The 20907-nt window shown below is 39.2% G+C and overlaps 1 protein-coding gene across 1 annotated transcript in view; it reads right to left on the reverse strand.

Moving 5' to 3' along the window:
* The window catches only part of TBC1D32 (TBC1 domain family member 32), a 171100-nt gene that overhangs the window by 99927 nt on the left and 50266 nt on the right, over window positions 1-20907 (reverse strand). Inside the window, 3 exon segments of the mRNA XM_040965431.1 lie at window positions 3058-3196; window positions 11515-11597; window positions 12766-12967. Coding sequence (XP_040821365.1) covers window positions 3058-3196; window positions 11515-11597; window positions 12766-12967 — 424 coding nt within the window.

The following is a 20907-nucleotide window of genomic DNA, read 5'->3' on the forward strand; positions in this document are numbered from 1 at the left end:
TTATTGGGACTTTAAATGCTTACACTATTGGCCTGGCATGGTAGCTCAGTGGCTAAAGTCCTTGCCTTACATGTGCTAAGATACCATATGGGTTATGATTCTAATCCCAGCTGCTCTACTTCTCATCCAGCTCCCTGCTTGTGACCTGAAAAAGCAGTATAAGATGGACCAAAGCCTTGGGATCCTGCCCCATGTGGGAGACCTAGAGGAAGCTCCAGACTCGTGGCTTCAGATGGGTTCAGCTCCAGCTGTTGAGGCCACTTGGGGAGTGAACCAGCAGACAGAAGATCTTTCTCTGTCTCTCCTTTTTCTGTAAATCTTTCTTTAAAAACAAAATCTTACAAAAAATGCTTAAACTACACAAACCTTTAAGACAAAAACAGCAGCAAAAAGAAACGTTACAATCAATGAGTCTGTGCTATCTTATTTCAAATCTTAGTTCTGATTATAGATCTCAAACTAAACAGCAAAGTCACTAGCCTAATAAATAAACAACTCACATTAGATAAAGAAACGATCATTTCCCACTCTAAATTCTACTATTCACTGTTACTTATTAGGTGGCTCCTTATTAAAAAAAAAATCTTAGCAATAAATGTGCGTTTTGTGTGATAGCTTCCTAATTTAATTCTCAGGTAATCAAACAACCATACATACAAAAATGGGTTCTCCTTTAAAAGGACAACAACTTTTAGGGGCAATATAATCCTAATAAAGGGTATTAGGAATAAAGACACATCCACATACACAATCAGAAGCCTTATCATCAATATTCCGAACTGCAGAAATTCTTAAAAATTGCATATGTACCAACACACACACACACACTCAGAGTAAAACACAAAATATACCTCAGCATAAAATAGATAACAAAATAAATAAAGACACTGCAACATATTCCTTCTATTCAGATTTTGGCTAAATGTGTGTGTCTTATAAATAGAGCTAACAATTTTAAAACTATATTCTAAATATGTTTCCTTTAAAGCATCTGCTTTAATCTCAATTTTTTTCTAGTATAAACTACACACACAGATTTTTTGGTTAAAAAAGGGGGGGTTACTAAAAGGTCCTGGAATAAAGGTTTATTTCTCTAATTGTTTGATGCGCCTATCTTTAAGAATTTACTGCATCTTTTATTTTGTTATGAGCCATATTTTCCATTTGCCTTAATATATGACACTTCGTTCTGAAGCAAGACGGCACAAAAGTACAGCAAGATAAGTGTCTATTCTCTTTACTTGCTTCCTCTTCAACAGAAGAAAAAATACCTTACTTATCAATCACTCCCACTGGTCCTGCTGATTCAGATATTAGTTGGCACAAGGGCTTCCCAAACTCATATGAACTACTAAACCGAAAGAAGCAAAGTTTAACTTAGCAGGATTTAGTCTTTTGGACACTGTTAAAGGCAAGAAATATGAACTCCAAGTTCCAGTCCTACTACAATCAGTAACCAGCTGGCTACTAAAACAGATTATTCAATTAATTTGGCTATTTGTGTTCTCTTGTGTAAACTGAAAGAAATTACCTAAACTGTGCGCTTTCTTACAAGATAATTGAGAATCAAAATAAAATGTCTTATAGTGTGACACTGAACCACTGTGATAATTATAATGAGGATGATGAAAAACTAAACTACAAGGTTATAAATTGTTAGGGTCCAGGGAACAGTACGTTCTGTGATAAGCACAAAAGAAAACCAGGTCGCCTTGAAATTAACGAACATAAATAAAATCTCATTCTGGGTAAAGTATCTGTACAGCAAAAATGTCTGCAGCTATCTGAAAAAGAAAAATATATATAGATTGCCTGACTGCTTTCAAATATGTAAAAACAAAAAAATACCTAAATAGTTCATAGTATACAAGGAAAAACGCAAATTTATCACAGAATTATTCAAGTTAAACTAAAGTTATGTCAACTTAAAATGCCTGGGACTCATACATGTCTAGGGATATGACATGCAATAAACATACTGGGACTGTAAGATGTAGGCAGTGTAAAATAGAATCAGGAGTCATGATTGAAAATAGAATAGAATACATAAAACAAAAGAAAACTTTTCATATACGGATTAGCGTGACATGCCATTAACTGAACCAGAGAAATAACAAATTTCTCTATACTTTATTTATTAAACTAAAACAAAATTAAAACATACATACAAGTGAACTTAAAACAGTGTATGGAGGGGCAGGCAATGGGTGGAGTGGTTTGGTGCAATGGTCAGGCAGAAAAAATAAAAAAAGTTCATGGAAAATGGTATCAAATAATATTTATTCTTAATGGACTAATTTTGAAATTTTATATATGCCTATCTATACAAATCAGATTAATATCATAAGCTTCTAAGTGAATATTGAAGTTTTTAATTATTTTTAAGACTGCCAGGGCCCTAAGTCAGGAACTGATTATTATTCAAATGCAAAGACAACCAAAACAGATTAATTATTTGTGTTTTTAAGAATAAAATAAATTAGAATTGAAAGCAAGAGGGGAAAAAAAACAGTTCTTATAACCATGGACACAAAGACAAGAAAAGAAAAAACACTCTCTAAAGATATCTGAGATCTTTAAAAAGTCAGACAGAAAAGCTGAATACAATTCAAGGTCTCTGAATGAATAAAGCTCGGTGATACTGCAAGTTTCATTTGACGGCAGAATCAAACACCTCTACAAGCTTACTTATGTATTTAATATGAGGCCTGAATCTTCATGAAATATGCATAGAAGCTAATACAATTTTCTACTACAGAAGTTCCTCCTGGAGGCAAGCCATCCAGATGTTTTATATTGCACTCATAAAACATCTGGATGATCAACTGAATTTTTTAATTCCATCTGGTCCCTTGCAATTCTGTGAACACAGAACCCAACACCAATACTCTGCTTTTCTATCAAAAAAAAAAAAATCAAGTTAAATATTCCAATGCTCTATGGCTTTTTAATTAAGATTTAATAACCCTTTCATGCAAAAAAAACACAGAATACTTTTCTCAATGGCTGTTATGAAAACAAAAATGCCTCTTGCCTTTGACAGATGGAAATTCATACCTGTAAATTTTTTGCATACTGGTTGAACATAAATGTCACACATTCATTGATGGCACCTGTTCTCTGAAGAAGAAGTAATCCTTTGGGAGTGGCAGCAAAATTTAGTAAGTCATCTAACAAATTCTCTTCCCAAACCATACTGAAACACATAAAAGAAGTGTAGGGTTTTAGTTAATATAGTCAAAAATGAAAAGAAAATATTTCAACTTAATGGTGACAATTTATTAAATCTATCATAGGTTAGTTGCAAATGACTGAAAAAAATATTTCCAGATAACATTAAGAAGCACTTCTTTGGAAGCAAATTTGCTTCTTCTTTTATTTTTACACTGATCATTTTTTTTTTTTTTACTGAATGAACCAAATATTAACTGCAGATGTAAGAATTTTATTATCCCTAGGTTCTCTTGTCTATGTCTTAATCTCATTGTATTTTTTCCTATTATAATTCTACTGTACTTAGCATCACACTGAGTCATTAATTATACTTCTAAAGAATATTGTATACATCATCAGTTTAAATAGATTTCTAATCTAATTTATACTATTTCTAACAAGCAACATCATTTTTTCACAACACTTCAACAAGGAAGGCCAATCACTTTTTTCCAGTGAAAAACTAAACAAGAGCTCCAAGAAAAAAAAGAGTATAAACAATATTTTAAAGCACTATCCTGCCTGCTGGCTGCATATGGTTGTGGCTGGTGGGACTGAGGATAGCCTAGGCTTCTGACCCTGGATTTCCACACTAGCAGCTCCCTAGAGGAAGCTGGTAGGATCTTGGGTTGGGTAGCCAGGGCAACAATGGTGCCAGGTGAAGCCTTTAGGCTGCCCAGCAGCAAGCTAGAGGCTTAGTGGTTTGGGTCTATAAGGGGTCTGCTGGATGGCATAGGTGGAGACATGCAGGAACCACAGGGTTCATGACCAGGCAAGAAATTACTTCCCTGGAACTTCCATGGACTTTGCCACTGTCCTAAAATGTAAGCAAAGGTACTGAGACTGAGTTATTTGGAGCAGGGAATTAGGAGGACCTTCAAGGGTCACACCAAAGTACCTTCTCACCTGGAAGGTCTGAGCTAGGGTAGTTAGCATTGACCATCACTGAGTACCACTCACAGGCACACAATAAGGCTGGGTTGAGAGCCTTCCTGCCAGGGCAGGATCAAGGTGCCCACCAGTAAGGGTAGAAATAGAAAATAGGGAATGTGTGGTTAGGTCATGACACTGACCAGCATGTGACTGAATCAAGATTGGAGGCAGAATTTTAGGGGTGTATAGGTACTCATTCTGTGGAACAACAATCTCCAATGTGCAAGAGCTGTGAATGCGAACAGGCCTGACTGGAGAGCTAAGGGGATGCCAGCTGGGTTGGGGTTTCCACTGGTGAGCACAAGAGTCAGAAAGGGAGCAGTAGTCTAGGCTGTATATGACTACAGTCTCTCTCAACACGGGTGTGGACTAAGTCTGGAAGCACCAGACTGGGCTAGACTCCAGAACCCACTGGTACTCGTGAGAGTCAGGATGGGTATAGAACAGACTGGGCTAGGTCTCAGCTCCCACTGAACAATGTGAGACCCGTGTTCCAGTGTGGACTAGGTGTGGATAGGCTGTAGCATCCAACAGTAAGAACTACAATGGATATGGTGGGGAATGAAACATCGGACGGAAGATCTTCCTCTCTGTCTCTCCTCCTCTCTGTATATCTACCTTTCCAACAAAAATAAATAAATCTTTAGAATGGGTATGGGCTGGTTGGGCAAGGCCACCATTCCTGCCAGGACAAGAGGTACACACTAAGTCAACCTGGGCCAATGACCCCCCAGTATGTGTAACATCTGCCACTGGGAGGAGAGCTGAAAGAGGTGTTTGAGAAAATCCTTTCACATAATGAAGTCCCTGCAGATGAGCTCAAGAATTAAGGCAAGGAGCAGCCCAAACCAGGCCAAATTAGTTCCCACTGGAATATATGTGGATCAGGTCTGGGGGTATGCCAGGTTGGGCCAGTTCATAACATCCACTGGCAGGTCTGAAAACCTGACAGGGTGCAGGAAGGTGTCACATTAGGCCATAACAACAGCTAGTTCACATCATGGCTGAAACTGAAGACTGCTTAGGCCTGGCTTGGCTTTAGCCCCCACCATAATGAGCTGAAACTGGGGGCAGACTGGGCCAAGCAGGCTACAGCACCCACTGATGAATATCAAAGTGAGGTGAGCCATGCCAGTCAGGAGTAGGTGGGTGCTAAATGCCTGATACCTGGAGGCGGGGGATCCAGCAGGATAGGGGTCATCTGGACAAGATCCTTGTACTACTTGTGCAGTGGGTTCTGGGTGTGTGAGTCCCGGGATAGTAGATCCAGTAAGACCTGGGTTGCCCGGCCTAGGTTCTCAGCTTATCTATATGGTGGGTGCCAGGTCTGTGAGTCCTGGGGGTGGCAGGGTCCAGTAGAAGCCAGGTTACCTGGCCCATGTTCTTGGGCCCTACTCTGTGGTGAGTGCCTGGTCTACAAGCCCCAGGGGATGGGGATCTGGAGGGGTTCAGTTCACTGGGCTGGGGTCCTAGGTCTGCCCGTGCAGTGGGTGCGAAGTCCCTAAGTCCCGAGGTGTCAGAGCTCCTGTGGAGACTGGGTTGGGTCCTTGGCCCATCTGCGTGGTGGGCACTGGGTCTGTGAGTCCCAAGAATAGGTGTTCAGTGGGGACCAGGTTATATGGTCTAGGACCTTGGGCCCACATGCCACTGGGGGCCAGGCGTGTGAGCCCCTTGGATGTAGTGGGTCTGGTGGGACCCAGGTCAACTGGCTTGGGTCCTTGGCCCACCTGTAAAAACTGGTTCTCCTCAGTGGAAAAGATGGAGCAGTAGACAGCTTGCCCAGATACAAATGGAGGATATGGCAAACCATTAGGCCGTGCAGAAGACATCTGTGCCTTCCTAGCGGAAGGAAGACAGAACAATTGAACAACTACCCCAGTCAAATGGTGACAGTAAATATCCGGGAGAATGGAGACTCTGAGGTCGACTTTGTCAGTCAGTGGAAATTAAAAGGGTTCCTTCTTCCTTGGATTGGCAAGATTGACATTTCAGAATTATCAAAACCTCCTGGGCAGAACACTTGGATGTGTACCACATTGGGATCCTGGGTTGATATTGGGTTGCCATTCCCCATCTCCGGATACCGGGATACTTGGGAGGCTAGTATGGCTTCTCCCCTTTCCTTTCCCACCCCACCAATGAAACAGGAAGGGGAAATAGAAAACTTGGAAACAATGATCACACCCAATTTTCCATAACCCTTGATCCATTCCACTTTGATCAACTACGTTAACATCATCCAAAAAAAGCACTTTACTGCAGGAAATTACTGAGCATTTCCAAATTAATTTTTTTTTTTAATCGTGATTTCTTAGAACTAAACAGATCATTTTAACTTGAAGATTAAAAGTATCAAATAGAATCAAATAGTATCAAATAAAATAAATTTAAAACACAAATATAGCAAATATAGAAATATTTAAACTATTAAAGTAAAAATAAACATACAAAACAAAGATAATTAGACTGATCATGGGTTTATCATTATTACTATTACTATAATGAGGGCATCAAAGAGTAATGATGAGAAATGACTGCCTCTTAAAGATTAGTATTCAAATAAACTACCATTTAAGAATGAGGATGCGTGATCAAAATTTACCATCTTCAAATGATAATAATAAAAGATAATTATGTTTAAAATTTAAAGGCATGTTTGACTCAAAGGAAAGAAAATTAAACCTAAGTAGTGGCCCTCATACTTCACCAGAGTTTGAAATATGGCATGACTGTCGGCAGCAGTACCCAGCAGCACAAAGAAGATCCACTGCTGGGGACAAGTGTGGAAGGGGAATGTGAGGAACTCCCCTGCAAGGCCTCAGCTCCAATTGTGAATGTAAGAGCCTAAGCTGGGAGCAGGCTATATCAGCCTGGGTCTCAGCACCATTGGCATGTGTGTAAGTCAAGCCTGGGGGCAGACCAGGCAGAGCTCAATCACAATACACCATGAGTGACAGCCAGGACAATACGCAAATCAGGATGGGTTGGACCACAAAACTCACCAGTCCACTTGAGGGCAGGAGTTAGGCAAGGTTGGGCTAAGATGCTGAACCCACCAGTGACAGTTGTGGCAGGCTTGGCTGACCCAAGTGACAGAACCTTCTGGCAAATATCAAGATTGGGAATCAAGATGGCAGAATAGGGTAAGGGCAAGTTGAAATGGATGGAAAACGTTTAATCAGTATGAAGCAGAGAGGACATATTTCAGGAAAGAGGAAAGGACAGAACAACAGCAGAGGGGTACCTGGAGACTGACAGACACAGAAAAGCAGCAGACACAATGCTGTGGTGTTGCAGTGATTGATACTCCAGTGGCAATCAGCTAATGGTGATCTGAACTCCACCAGCAGCTGAAACTGCCAGCAAACAAGTGGGAAGGGACTTTCACCGGGAGCTTGGGAGGTGAACACAGACAAAAAACTGTCCATCTTGCTGGTCCGTTTGATTTGACCAGGAGTAGAAACAGAGCAGCAGATCCCGCATGGGCAGAGCGAGAACAGGGTGGATTTCATAGCCCATTCAGCCCCCTACAGCTCAATTGGATGCCATTTTACTTAAGAGGCAAAGGCAAGGGAAAGGACTGAGCATACACTGAGCCGGGAGTGAACTCATTTCTGACTCAGTGAACTGCAGCAACATAGCATTCTATGGGTTCCACCCAAGACAGGTCCAAGTAGCCCTCAGACCTGACAGCCAACAGATCAAGAACTCTACTAGTGGCGTGTCAGGTGCTATTTAGTACAGTGTGGCAAATGTTTTAGGACTGCAGGGGACAACAGTGAACTACGCCTGTGCTGAGCTCACGAGAACTCATTGAGTTCCATGACCCGGACCCGAGGAAAATAATACCGACTGTGGCATTGTATAGATCAAAATAGGTCCATGTGCCACCCAGATCTAACATCTAACAGGTTCCAGCAAGATTAGCACCACCAACAACCTAGATTTATAGGACACCTGCTGTCTCTCTAATCCTAGGACTTGCTCCAACAAGACATGAGAGAAAGGTTGCAGAGACAACAGTGCAGCCTTAGCACGGTATCACTGGAGGTGGAGACTGGTGAGCCAGCAGCTGGGACTACAGAGACCATGGTGGAAATCTGACAGAAGAACCCAGACCTGGAACTCGCTGGAATGAGTGGCACAAGTGGCTGCAAGCAAAGAGCTGGGTACCAACTGCAATAAGCAAAATCGAACTGTAGACCTGTGGGTGACACAGCTTAGAAACCTGCCCCAAGGAGAAGATTCTGATAACCAGAAGTACAATGACCAAGAGCTAAAGAAGACACGCAGGTAAAATGAATATCACTAAAGACTCCCCTGTAAAGGAGCAAAACCCTATGCCAACCTCAGAATTAACTGAGGAAGACATCGAGAAAATGAGGCACACAGAATCCATAAGACTCATTTAAAAGCTTCTGATCAACAATGAGAAGCTCATGCATGAGTTCAAAGAATTTAAGGAAGCAAGAAAGCAAATCAAGGCTGATCTATCAGAAATTAAGAACACAGTAGAGCAAATTACAAGTACAGTGGAGAGTCTCCAAAATACAATGAAACAAGCAGAAGAAAGAATCTCAAAATTGGAAAATATTTCCTGTCACCAGGGGGGAGAAGCAAACAAAAAGCTGGAAGCAGAGCTGAATCAGGCCAAAAAAAGTATTCGAGAATTGAAAGACAATATTAAGAGGTCAAATATGAGAGTTATGGGAGTTCCAGAAGGTGCAGAAAGAGAAGCTGCGATTGCAAATGTATCTAATGAAATAATAAATCAAAAACTTCCCTAATCTGAAGAAAGAATTGGGAAACAAGATCCAGGAGGGGCACAGAATTCCCAACAGCCCTGATCAAAACCAATCTTCACCATGACACATGATCATCAAGCTTTCTTCAATTGAACATAAGGAAAAGATCCTTAAATGTGCACATGAAAAGAAATCAATTGACATATAAAGGAATGCCAATTAAGATCACAGGAGATCTCTCACAGGAAAATCTACAGGCAAGAAGAGAATGGCGTGACATATTCCAGATTCTAAAAGAAAAAAAAATTATCAGCCCAGGATAACATATCCAGCAAAGCTTTCTTTTGTCTTTGAAAATGAAATAAAATTTTTCCACAATAAAGAAAAGCTAAAAGAATTTGCCTCTTCTAAATCTGCCCTATAAATGATACTTCAAGATGTTCTCTTGACAGAGAAGAAGAAGAGCACCTACCAAAACCAAAGCCAAACGGGAATAACATCCCAGTAAAATGATAACAGAAGACTAAACCAATGAACAACCCATTCCTAAAATGACAAGACCAAAGTACCACCCGTACATATTAAACTCTGAATGTAAATGGCTTAAGCTCAATCAAACGTCACAGATTAGGTAGACTGAATTAAAAAACAAAACCCATATGTATATTGTCTGGAGGAGACACACTTCACCAACAAAGATCAGCGGAAACTATATTGCATGAGTTTTGTTGTTTTCTGTTGGTTTCATCTCCTCAAAACACTTTCTGATTAAAACATTCAATGACTCGTAGAACATGCAGTGGCATCTTTTTCTTCAAGAAGGTTCTTGATTTTCATTTCTTCAGCTACACGTTAGTTATTTAGTGGCATGTTATTTAACTTCTTGGTGTTGTTAATTTCTTTTTTCTCCCTAATGTTGATTTTGTTTTGTGGCTCTTCATTTAATGAGATGTATAGTAGTTGTGTAATAGAGACTGTCATATCTAGTAACATGTCATTTAACTTCATGGCATTGTAAATTTCTATTTTTTCTTTCTATTGTTGATTTTGTATTATGACTTTTCATTTAAGAGGATGTAGAGTGGCTGTGAAATGGAGACTAACATCCAGATGTGAGGATGCAGTATAGTATGCATTTCTGCTTCCAGACAAAGATGGACTTAACAATTAAACTGTTTACTATATCTTGACAATAGAATTCTGTACTCTCTGACATTGTCCATGTCCACAATGATGGACATATAACTGAGTATGAAGAACTATATATTTTAGTAATGATACTGCGGGACTAGGTGGGGGGGAGGAACTTAGGGAGGGGATAAGGGAATATGGAATTATATCATAAAATGATAATAATAATAATAATAATAAAATGTAAAAAAAAAAAAGACAGCTATGGTTCATTTACTCCATGGAATACTACTCAGCTATTTAAAAAACATAATGCAGTTTTTTGTGGTCAAATGGCCCCAACTGGAAATCATTATGCTAAGGGAAATGCGCCAATCCCAAAAGGTTAGATACTACATGTTTGCCTTAATTTAAGATGAAATGATGTCAGCCTGAGAAACAGTACCTGTAAACTGTAATATTATTCCAACCCCAAACAGCCTGTATCTCATGCAATAAGATATTATGAAGTGACCAATGAATCAACAATCAATGTTGAGTCAGACTGCTTATGATCTACATCAAAGAATTGTAAAACCTATTATACTTGCATTTTTTTAACATATTGGTTACTCAAAGCATATCAATTAATTCCATAATGTTGTAAATTCTTATTGATGTTGTGTTGAATTGATCGGGATGATATTCTGCCAGCTATGCCTTCAGTCCAGAGACGGTCTCCCCAAGAAACCGTTGAATTTATCTGGACAATAAGATGCTAGACTCTATGCTTGGTATATAAAGAAAGAATCTTGACTTAATTTGAACTGTAATGATATAACAAGGTGTAGGAATCCACCATGTGGGGAGAGCACAGGGAGGGGTTGGGGGAATCCCAGAGCCTATGAAACTGTGTCACATAATGCAACGTAATTAATCAAAATAAATAAATAAATAAAATCATAAAAAAACTATTCTTTAAGCTATTCCAAAACTGAATCATAAAATACCATCAGACTTCATTTTTAAAAAATTCACCTAATTTATCTAATTCTATATCCTACTCATATTACATAGAAACATAAAAACATAAACTAAAATTTAATATAAATACAGAATTAAATGATTTTGTAATACTAAAACATATCCCCAGCACATTTCCAGAAAATGCTTTTAAAGTAAATTGACTTCACTGGAATTTGAAAACATTTCACTTATACTGAACTCTTCAGTTAGCGTTTCAATTTTGGTATTTGGAAATTCTTCAGAATTTGGAAAAATTACAATATGTGACAATTTCTAATTCAAACACAAAAGCAATACTGCTACCTTCTAAAAAGTATCACATGCCATTTGGAGTTCCTCTGCACTGTCATTTTTACTTGATCCTATGTGCATGCATTCATTTTCTTGTTACTATGGCAGTCTATTACATTACAACAATTCGAAAAATACTTCAATAAATGAAACAAACCCGAAAGACTAAAAGATGACATGAATCAACCATACCTACCTGTTTTGGGAGTCTTGACTTACTGAAGAAACAGAATCAGAACCTTCCACTGGAGTAGGAATTCTTTCTGACAGAAAACTTGTCTGAAAAAAAAAAAGTAAATTTATATTATTCTTTTTCTTGCTGATCTCAGTACTCCTGAGCTCTCTTTGGCAGCATTCTGTTCTCTTATACCTTACTTTGTAACTATAATAAACTTAAGTGTTCTTCAAATATTTAATTATTTGAGTATCAAATGCAGAAATTACTTCATCTTTTTTAAAAACACGATATATGAGCTGCTCTTGTGCTTTGGCTTATTAACCCTCCACCTGCATTGCTGGCATCCTATGAGTGCCAGCTCTTATGTCCCAAGTGTTTCACTTTTAATCCAGCTCTACAAAAAATAGCCTAATAAAAAACAATTCAAGATGGCCCAAGTGTTTGGGCCCTGATACCCATGTCAAAGACCTGGCTTTAGTCTGGAGCATTCAAATAAATAGACATATTAAATATACATATAATGAGGGTTAAAATATTCAATGTGTACCATTAATGGCTATTCCCATGCAATTTCTAGTATTCATGACCAAAATTCAGCTATTCTTCCCCCAAATGACCACAAATAACTTCTAAACTGGAATGCTCATTAATGTAAAAAAAAATTTCATGTAGAATCTCTATGACCAGAAGAAAATACATCATACTACCCAATTAAGTCATAGACTTCTGTCCCATTAGAAGTACTGTTGTCAGGCCTGGCACAATAGCATAGTGGTTAAGGTCCTTGCCTTGAGCGCTCCAGGATCTCATATGGTTCCCAGTTCTAATCCCGGCAGCCCTGCTTCCCATCCAGCTCCCTGCTTGTGGCCTGGGAAAGCAGTCCAGGATGGCTAAAACCTTTGGGACCCTGCACCTATGAGGGAGACCTGGAAGAAGTTCCTGGCTCCTGGCTTTGTATTGGCTCAGCTCCAGTTGGTGTGGCCACTTGGGCAGTGAATCATTGGATGGAAGATGTTCCTCTTTGTCTCTCCTCCTCTCTGTATATCTGTCTTTCCAATAAAAAAAAAAAAAAAACATAAAAATAAAAAGAAGTACTAATGTCATCCTACATCAAATTAAGAAATATTGTATCCCCCAAGAGTACTGTGATGCTAAAGAAGTTATACTTACCACAAAAAAATCACCTTGTCCAGAATACAAAAACACAATAATGAATATATTTAAACTCAATTTGCATAGAAGAAAAAAATGAAACTTTGAGATACTTACCTTCTTCCATGCCTTTGCTATAGATTCATGCAAACCATAAGGAATTAACACTTGTAGGCCTTCACAGGTTCCATATATATGACGACACACAGAAATGAAAGCACCTTTGACCACAGGCAACATATCAGATCCAGAAAAAATAGATGTGTCTTCATCAAGAAGTTTTTTTGAAAACTGGGCAATTACGTGAGCACCTGTAAGACTAAAAGATGATACCTAAAAGTGATTCTAAGGCTACTTAATGTTGACTTTCTAAAGTATTATCAAAAGGTTAGCTTTGTCATTAAAAACTCTTCGTTTTCTTTGCTCCATTTTCTCATCCTCTAGCTTTTCTCAGACATGTAAATTGTCCTATCCCCTTTACACATAGATGTCCAGTAATGACAGCAGTGTCAGCAAACTGGGGAAAGCAGCATATAGACAAGAAAAAAGTGCCTACACATCTAAAGGATAACAGACGACACAGGTCCATGCATGTGATGTAAATATTAACTCAAATTCAAATCATAATCTGAAAATATGCATTTCTAACACTCTTAAGGATTTAATTTTCCAATCTCAAAGGCTGTGACACTTTTTTAGATGATGTTTACATAACTGATCATGGTGGGAAGGACTGAGGGTTAGGGAAAAGTGGGTGTGATCATCGTTTCCAAATTTTCTGTTTCTTTCTGTTTCTGGGGCGGAAAAGGGAGAAAAGTAGAGAAACCATACCCAGCCTCCCAACTACCCCAGTACCCAGGGATGGGGAATGGCCACCCAGCATCAACCCATGGTCTAGATGTATTGTATTCGCTGAAGGTTCTGCCCAGGCGTTATCCATAATTCTGAAATGCTGTTAATCTCTCTGACCCAAGGCTGAGGAAACGCTTCCAATGTCCATTGGCTGACACAGTCCACCTTATAGTTTCCATCCACACAGATTTTTTGCTGTCATCGTTAAGCTGGACTAGTTGTCCAATCTGTTCCATTCGCCTTCCTTTGCTATGGTACCAGATATCCTCTGCAGGGTCCAATGGGCTGCCACATCTTTCATGCGCATCAGGTCCTGCCATCCACTACTCAATCTTTTCCACTGAGAAGGACCACTTCTCACCCGGTCACCTCCTGTACCCATGGTTCATGGATCTGGCAAACACAATGTAGGTGGGCCTGAGAGCCTGGGCCAGGCAACCAGGGACCTGCTTGATCTCCTCTCCCCATGAGGCTCACAGACTTGCACCTACTTCACAGGTGGGCAAAGGACCTGGGACAGGCAACCCAGGTCCTACCACATACCCCATCACCAGGGTTTACAGAACCAGCACCAATGCACAGGTGGGCCTAGGACCTCTCACCAACCTCCCCCCAACTGGCATGGCTCACCTCATGTCAATATCCACCAGCGGGTGCTGTAGCCTGGCTTGGTTCAGTCTGCCCCAGGTTTCAGCTCATGCTAAGGGGTGCTGCAGCCAAGCCAGGCCTAGCCAGTCCCCCGTCTCAGCACCACTGTCAACTGGCTAGTGTTGTGGCCCAACCCAGCCCCTCCTGCACTCCATCCTTGTTCATAGATCTGCTGTGGATGTTATGAACTGGCCCAGTTGGCCCAGGACACACCTGACTCATATGTATACCATTGGGTACTATAATTCGGCCTGGTGTGGGATGCTCCTTGCTCTGGTTCTTGTACTCACCAGCAGGGACTGCATTATGGCAAAGCAGTTCCCCAAGCACTTATATCAGGTCTCCTCTCAGTGGCAGATATTGCACACACTGGTGGGACATTGGCCCAGATGGACTTAGTGTACCTCTTGCCCTTGCAGGAACAGTGCCCTTGTCCAAACGGCCCATACCCCTTCTAGTTCTTTCTACTGCATGCTACAGCCTATCCACACCTGATCCACACCCTGACATAGTTATCACACGAAGTTCAGCGGAAACCAAGACATAGCCCAGCCCATTCTACACCCATCCTGGCTCTCATAAGTACCAGTGGGTTCTGGAGTCTAGCCCAGTATGGCACTTCCCAGACCCAGTCCACACCTATGACACTTTCTTTAAAAGCATTTTTAAATTTATGCACTTGAAAAATACAAAAAAACAAAACAGTGAAAGAGACGGACTGACAGAGTCAAAGAGAAACAGAATGAGCAAGATCTCAGTTGCTGACTCATTCCCCATAGATTAAAAATATGGAAATCTGGGGCCAGCGTGGTAGCCCAGCAGCTAAAGTCCATATAGGTACCAGTTCTAATCCTGGCAGCCCCACTTCCCATCAAGCTCTCTGCTTGTGGCCTGGGAAAGCAGTCAAAGATGGCCAAAAGCCTTGGGACTCTGCACCCACACGGGAAACTGGCTTCAGATTGGCACTTCTCCAGCCATTGTAGCCACATGGGCAGTGGATTAGGATGGAAGATCATCCTCTCTGTCTCTCCTCCTCTCTGTATATGTGACTCTCCAATCAAAATAAAATAAATCATATATATATGTATACATTTAATCCAAGGCTGCCCAAGTGTGTGGCAGCAACTCAATAACATTGAGCTATTTCCTGTTGCCTTTCAGGGTCTACATTACAGAAAGCTGTGGTAAGGAGCCAGGACCTAGGCACAATGTCAAAGGAGGAGGCATCTTAATCAGTTTCCTAATCATTAAGTCCGAGAGGAGGAAGGGCAGAGACATAGAGAGAAAGCAAGGGAAGGAGATGGTGTGGCAAGACCAGCCCTCCCATGTGCTGACCACAATAGCTTGTCAGAGACTGGTTCAGGCACAAGCCAGGGCCTAGATCTGTAACTAGGCAGCAGACACACTTCAAGTATACTACATGCATCCATTTATTTAATTTTTACAATAATCACATAAAGAAGATACATTCTTATTCAATTTCTGTGGGTAAAGAAATATAGATAAAGCTTAAAGAGTGAAATGCTTGCTGAAATCAGAACTCAAATCTAGACTGCCTTCTTTCAATTTCTTTTTCTAAAAGTTTTCCTTTTTCTTTCTCTTTTAAGCAAATAAAAAAAAAAGTAGATGATAGACTAAATAATGCACAAAATTACCAAGTTCCATTCACCCATTTTCAACAATTACAGACATTTCCCCAGACTTGTTTTATCTATCCCGGCCCCCCAACTAATAAACGTCAGTATCATAATAAGGGCCAGGCATCATGTTATTTCACCTAGTGTCTATCTTTGATAAAAAGTTTCTATTATAAATGCCAATACTCTACTCAGTAAAATTAATTATAATATCTTAATATCAACTATACTCAAACCATATAAAGTTCTTCTGAAATTAAGGAAGAAAACAACTTTTAATAATAAGTATCAGAAATGAACCAAGTTTCATAGAGTTCAATAGATTGTTCTGCTTCTTCTGGGCCCTTTCCTTTCTCCCTTGCCACTGACTTACTGGAAAAATTATTTTTCCTATCCATTCTTTGCACAACTGCTTCACTATAGTATCATTTACCTTGTTTCTCTAGTTCTAATTATCACTTTACAGAAAACAAAAATTTTCAAGAGCTAATTAGATTTCAGCTCTTTATTAGTATTTTCTTAGTAAATCAGTTTTGCCTGTCTGTCTCCCATTTCAAGAAGCATAGATCTGGTCACCTCGATCTGGTATTAGTCAGGTGATGGGAATATGACCTCTCCAAGAGAAAGCTCTTGCCATTAACACTTCACCCATTGATCTAAAAAAAATACTTAAGTTACATGAGAGACAGAGTGAGAGAGAAAGGGAGAAAGAGAAAACATACATCAACGATTCACTCCACAAATGACTATACAGACACCAGTTCAGGCTCAAGTTTTCTAGAGCTGGGAACACAATCTAGGCCTCCCACACGAACCCATCAGTTGAATCCTTACCACTGTCTCCATGTTCTGCAGGAGCTGGAAGTAACACCGAATCCAGCAATACTGACTGTGGACATCTCAACTGTTAGGTCAAACAACACCCATCACTCACTGATTTTAGCACTAATTGGTGGTTATATCCCACATTCATTATTTCTGAAATTACTAGATAGTGATTTTACTGATATAATTTCATTTCTATTGATCACCTATAAACCAGCTAAAAATAATTTACTACTTATGCCTCAACATAATAGTTATACAAAATAGTCTTATACAAAAGGCTTTTAATTAATTCTGGTCTAGCAATCTTGTTTTTTTTTTTAAGATTGATTTATTTTGATTGGAAAGTCAGATATACAGTGAGGAGCAGAGACTGAAAGGAAGATCTTCCGTCCGATGCTTCACTCCCTAAGTGGCTACAACTGCCAGAGCTGCACCAATCTGAAGCGAGGAGCCAGGAGCCTCTTCCAGGTCTCGCTCCCGGGTTCTGGGTCCCAAGACTCTGCGCTGTCCTTGACTTCTTTCTCAGGCCACAAGCAGGGAGCTGAATGGGAAGTGGGGCTGCCGAGATTAGAACCGGTGCCCATAAGGGATCCTGGCTGCATGCCAGGCAAGGACTTTAGCTGCTAAGGCTACCACATCAGGTCCATGCCCTAGCAACCTTAATACTGACATGACAGCCCACTTTTGGCTTGATTCTTCTAAAACTTGTGTTAGGCATATTAATATATCACAGCCATCATTTCTTCGATTTTCAAACTGGCCACTTTAAGGCTACAGGAGGCCCTTTCTGATTAATTCTGAGATGTCTGATACTCTACAATTAGTCTTGAATAGGCTCCTTACATCTGCGATTAGTAAGAAAGCCTCAGATTACCTGACCACTTGCTTGGTGCGGGCACTGCGGTTCAGCATGCTAACTGCCATCTGAGATGCAAGCATCTCTACTTCCTACCCTGCCGCCAGCTCAGGAGGAGATCCAGCCGGAGTTCCTGGCTTCTGGCTTCAACCTCGCCCACCCTCAGACTTTGTGGCCATTTTGGAAGTTAGCCAACAAATGGAAAATCTCTATATGGCTGTAACTATGCCTTTTAAATAATATTACTTGACCTTTCATATAAAGCAATTAGATTTCATACATGCCGTTTTATAATTAGAATTTAAAATAATTAGAATTTAAAATTACAGTACTTCCAATTCTCCTCCTCTCTTTCTTACTTTTCTATTTTAATCTTTGTGCTCATGTACTTTGTATATTTTATAATCACAAGGTCAATCCTCTATTAAGTTAAAAATTCAACAAGTAGTAAATACAAAGACCACTGTTCCTCAGGTGACTAAACAAGGGTACAAATAGTAATCAAATCTCAAGATGTCTATTTCATCCATATACATCACAAATCAGAGAAACACATGATACGATATTTTTTATTAGGGATTGGCCTACTTCAGCAAACATAATGGATCTCCAAATGAATCCATTCCTTGCCTAGATCCAGACTGACATTTCATTAACAATTCTTGTCTTTTTTCAGACCAAGAAGCTTAGAAACCACAAGACCAGTGCCACTTCATTTTCAAGGAACTGCAACTACTTTTAAGCATCTACAATATGAAAACTTACATTCATAATTTATCCTCAATTGAATATTCAGAGTTGTCAGTTTCTCTAACTTTGTATTGTTATCATTTCTCTTGTACTGAAAATCTTATTTCCTTATGACATTTTACATTTGATGTAATAATAATACATTCTTTCTGTGGAGGTTTATGTCACTAATGTGCTTGATTGAGTTTACTTATCCATTTCTTTTTGGCTTTTAAAAATCATGACTTACTATAATTTAGTGAATAAAACAGCCATGTAATTAATTACAAAGTCAACTGCAGATACATTCAAGGTATAAGCCCCAGTATCTGGGGCCATACCTGCTTCTCTGTACTTGACCCACCCTTCCCTGAAAGTTAATCATATTCATTAGTCCATTTGCCAGGTCACCATTCCTTTTTTAAAAATAAAAGCAAACATGACTTACTTGTGTTCCTTTCCATTATAGAAAAGGCAACATTCTATAAGCATTTCTATATTTTTTCATTTACTGTATCCTGAACATTATCCACACAGTACACAAAGTATTAGTTCCTTTTTATAATCAGTTGTTCAATGTCCACTATGTGAACACAGTTCAATAACTGGTCTCTTACTATCCTACACTTCATATGATTCCTGTTTCATGCTTACATAAATAGCCAGAACTTGAACATTTTTGGACATTTTTGGAAGAGATAACTTAGCTTTCTAACTTTACTAATTCTTATCTCTACAATTGACATAATTAAGACTTTAATAAAACCACTTAAAATTACACAAGTATTTAAAACAGATACAAGAACAGAAAATATTAAATCTGCATAAAAAGATGTCATAATTTGTACTTCTCCACAATGTCTGGATTTATAAACAAATGCAAAATCATGCCTAAAGTAATTGCATTGTGTGAAGGGGCTTCGGGTTCATGAAAACAAGGAATTCAAAGACTGCTTAAATATCCCACGGGTTTTTTAAAGCCCTCTTGAATTCCTTGGCTTGCATCTTGGAAAGCAAAGGCAGAATTACACTGCCACACAGTTACTGTTTCCAATGGGTTGAAGAGATAACAAAAATAACAATGAATTTTTGCATTTTTCTCTTGTTAATGGTGTGTATGCTGTGGAGCCTTCCAGTAAACTGATGCTGGTCCAGAAGACAACTAAGACCTCCCAGGGCCCATCAAGGCTTCTGAACTATCGTCAGGTTTGTGTTTTGACTGTATACATCGTTAAATAAAATATAGACCCAGTGACAACTGATGGTGAATACAGTAGTTTGGATATAGGTTGACATCTAATACTTAATTGTCCCCAAAACAGTGCTGAACTTTCAACTTCAGTCTGCAGGCAGATGATGCAACAATACTAGGCAAAGCTTACTGATTTGCTGTTGGTGCTGCTAGTACAAAAGCAGGGACATTAAAAAACAATATATTCCTTTCTCAGAAAAAAAAATGTTGTTTTGCTGTAGGTATCTTCTAACATGTACACTAAATCTGCTATTCTGTAGAGTATCCTTAAGATGTTGAGGTTGGCAGATGGAAGCAGTATCTAAAAGGCGGACAATTTTCTCTCAACAAAGATTTCCTAGAAACAAACTGCTCTATGTAGTTCATAGCCAAATGCAGGGTCTCATTCTGTAGTTCACGTTTCTCTCCTGATTCACTGAACGACTCCAAAACTACCTGTGATGTTTAGCTGATTTTTCATGCAACCTACTTATGTTTACATTCAGCCTCCATTTCCCATTTGTATGTATGAATTCTTCACAGTGGTCTGAGTCTTAACATTCACTGGCTTTTTATGTTCTAATGTAATTCATATATCTAATGTAAATCAGATTTACTATATATTATATGTAAGTTATATAATGTATAATACATATACCACATAATCATTATATATGTGTATATATTGCAATATATACAATATAATTTATATAATATATTCATATATTACATTTTATATATTATATATGTATTATATATGATATATATCATAGCACGCGGTGACTAAAAACTACCATCTGTTTCATAATGAGTATATATGACTGCTCTTGGTCCCAATAAGACAATATCTAAGTTTAAAGCCAGAATATCTTCATGTTTTTTTTTCTTTTTTGAATCAGCAAACCTATTTTGAGTCTCTCCATCCACTTCCTGCAGGTCAGTGGTAAAGACAGGCTAGTTACCATTTGCTTTCCAAACACAATAGTGTTGACCTTGAAGAGATGCAAGTCATGTCTTAGAGTTTTGCAAAGATGGGGGGAAACTTGTTACTCTAACACACTGTTGGTGCAAAGGAAAACTACAACAATCATTCTAAAAGCAACCACAGAGATTCCTCAGAAATCTGAAAATAAATCAAATGACAACAGCTATCCCACTCCTGGCAATTTCTCTAAATCAAATCAAATCAACAAATGAAAAAGTTATTTGTACCCCCATTTATAGCAGCCCAATTCAGAATAGCTAAGATGTGGAATTAATCCAGATGTCTGTCAACTGATGCCTAGATAAAGAAATTGTAACATACATATGTCAAGCTGCATCCAAGTAACCATCAGCATGTACAAGATCAATAGCTGCAAGTAGGTCTGGTAGGGGCCTACACGGACATCCCTGGTGGGCCGCAGTTTCCCTGGGAAGCGTGAAAGCCGGGAATGGTGGTAGACCAAGCAGAACAAGACTACAACATCGCTCAGCAT

This window comes from Ochotona curzoniae, unplaced genomic scaffold, assembly GCF_017591425.1.
Source record: "Ochotona curzoniae isolate NIBS_2020 unplaced genomic scaffold, NIBS_Ocur_1.0 scaffold_3890, whole genome shotgun sequence".
Lineage (NCBI taxonomy): Eukaryota > Metazoa > Chordata > Mammalia > Lagomorpha > Ochotonidae > Ochotona > Ochotona curzoniae.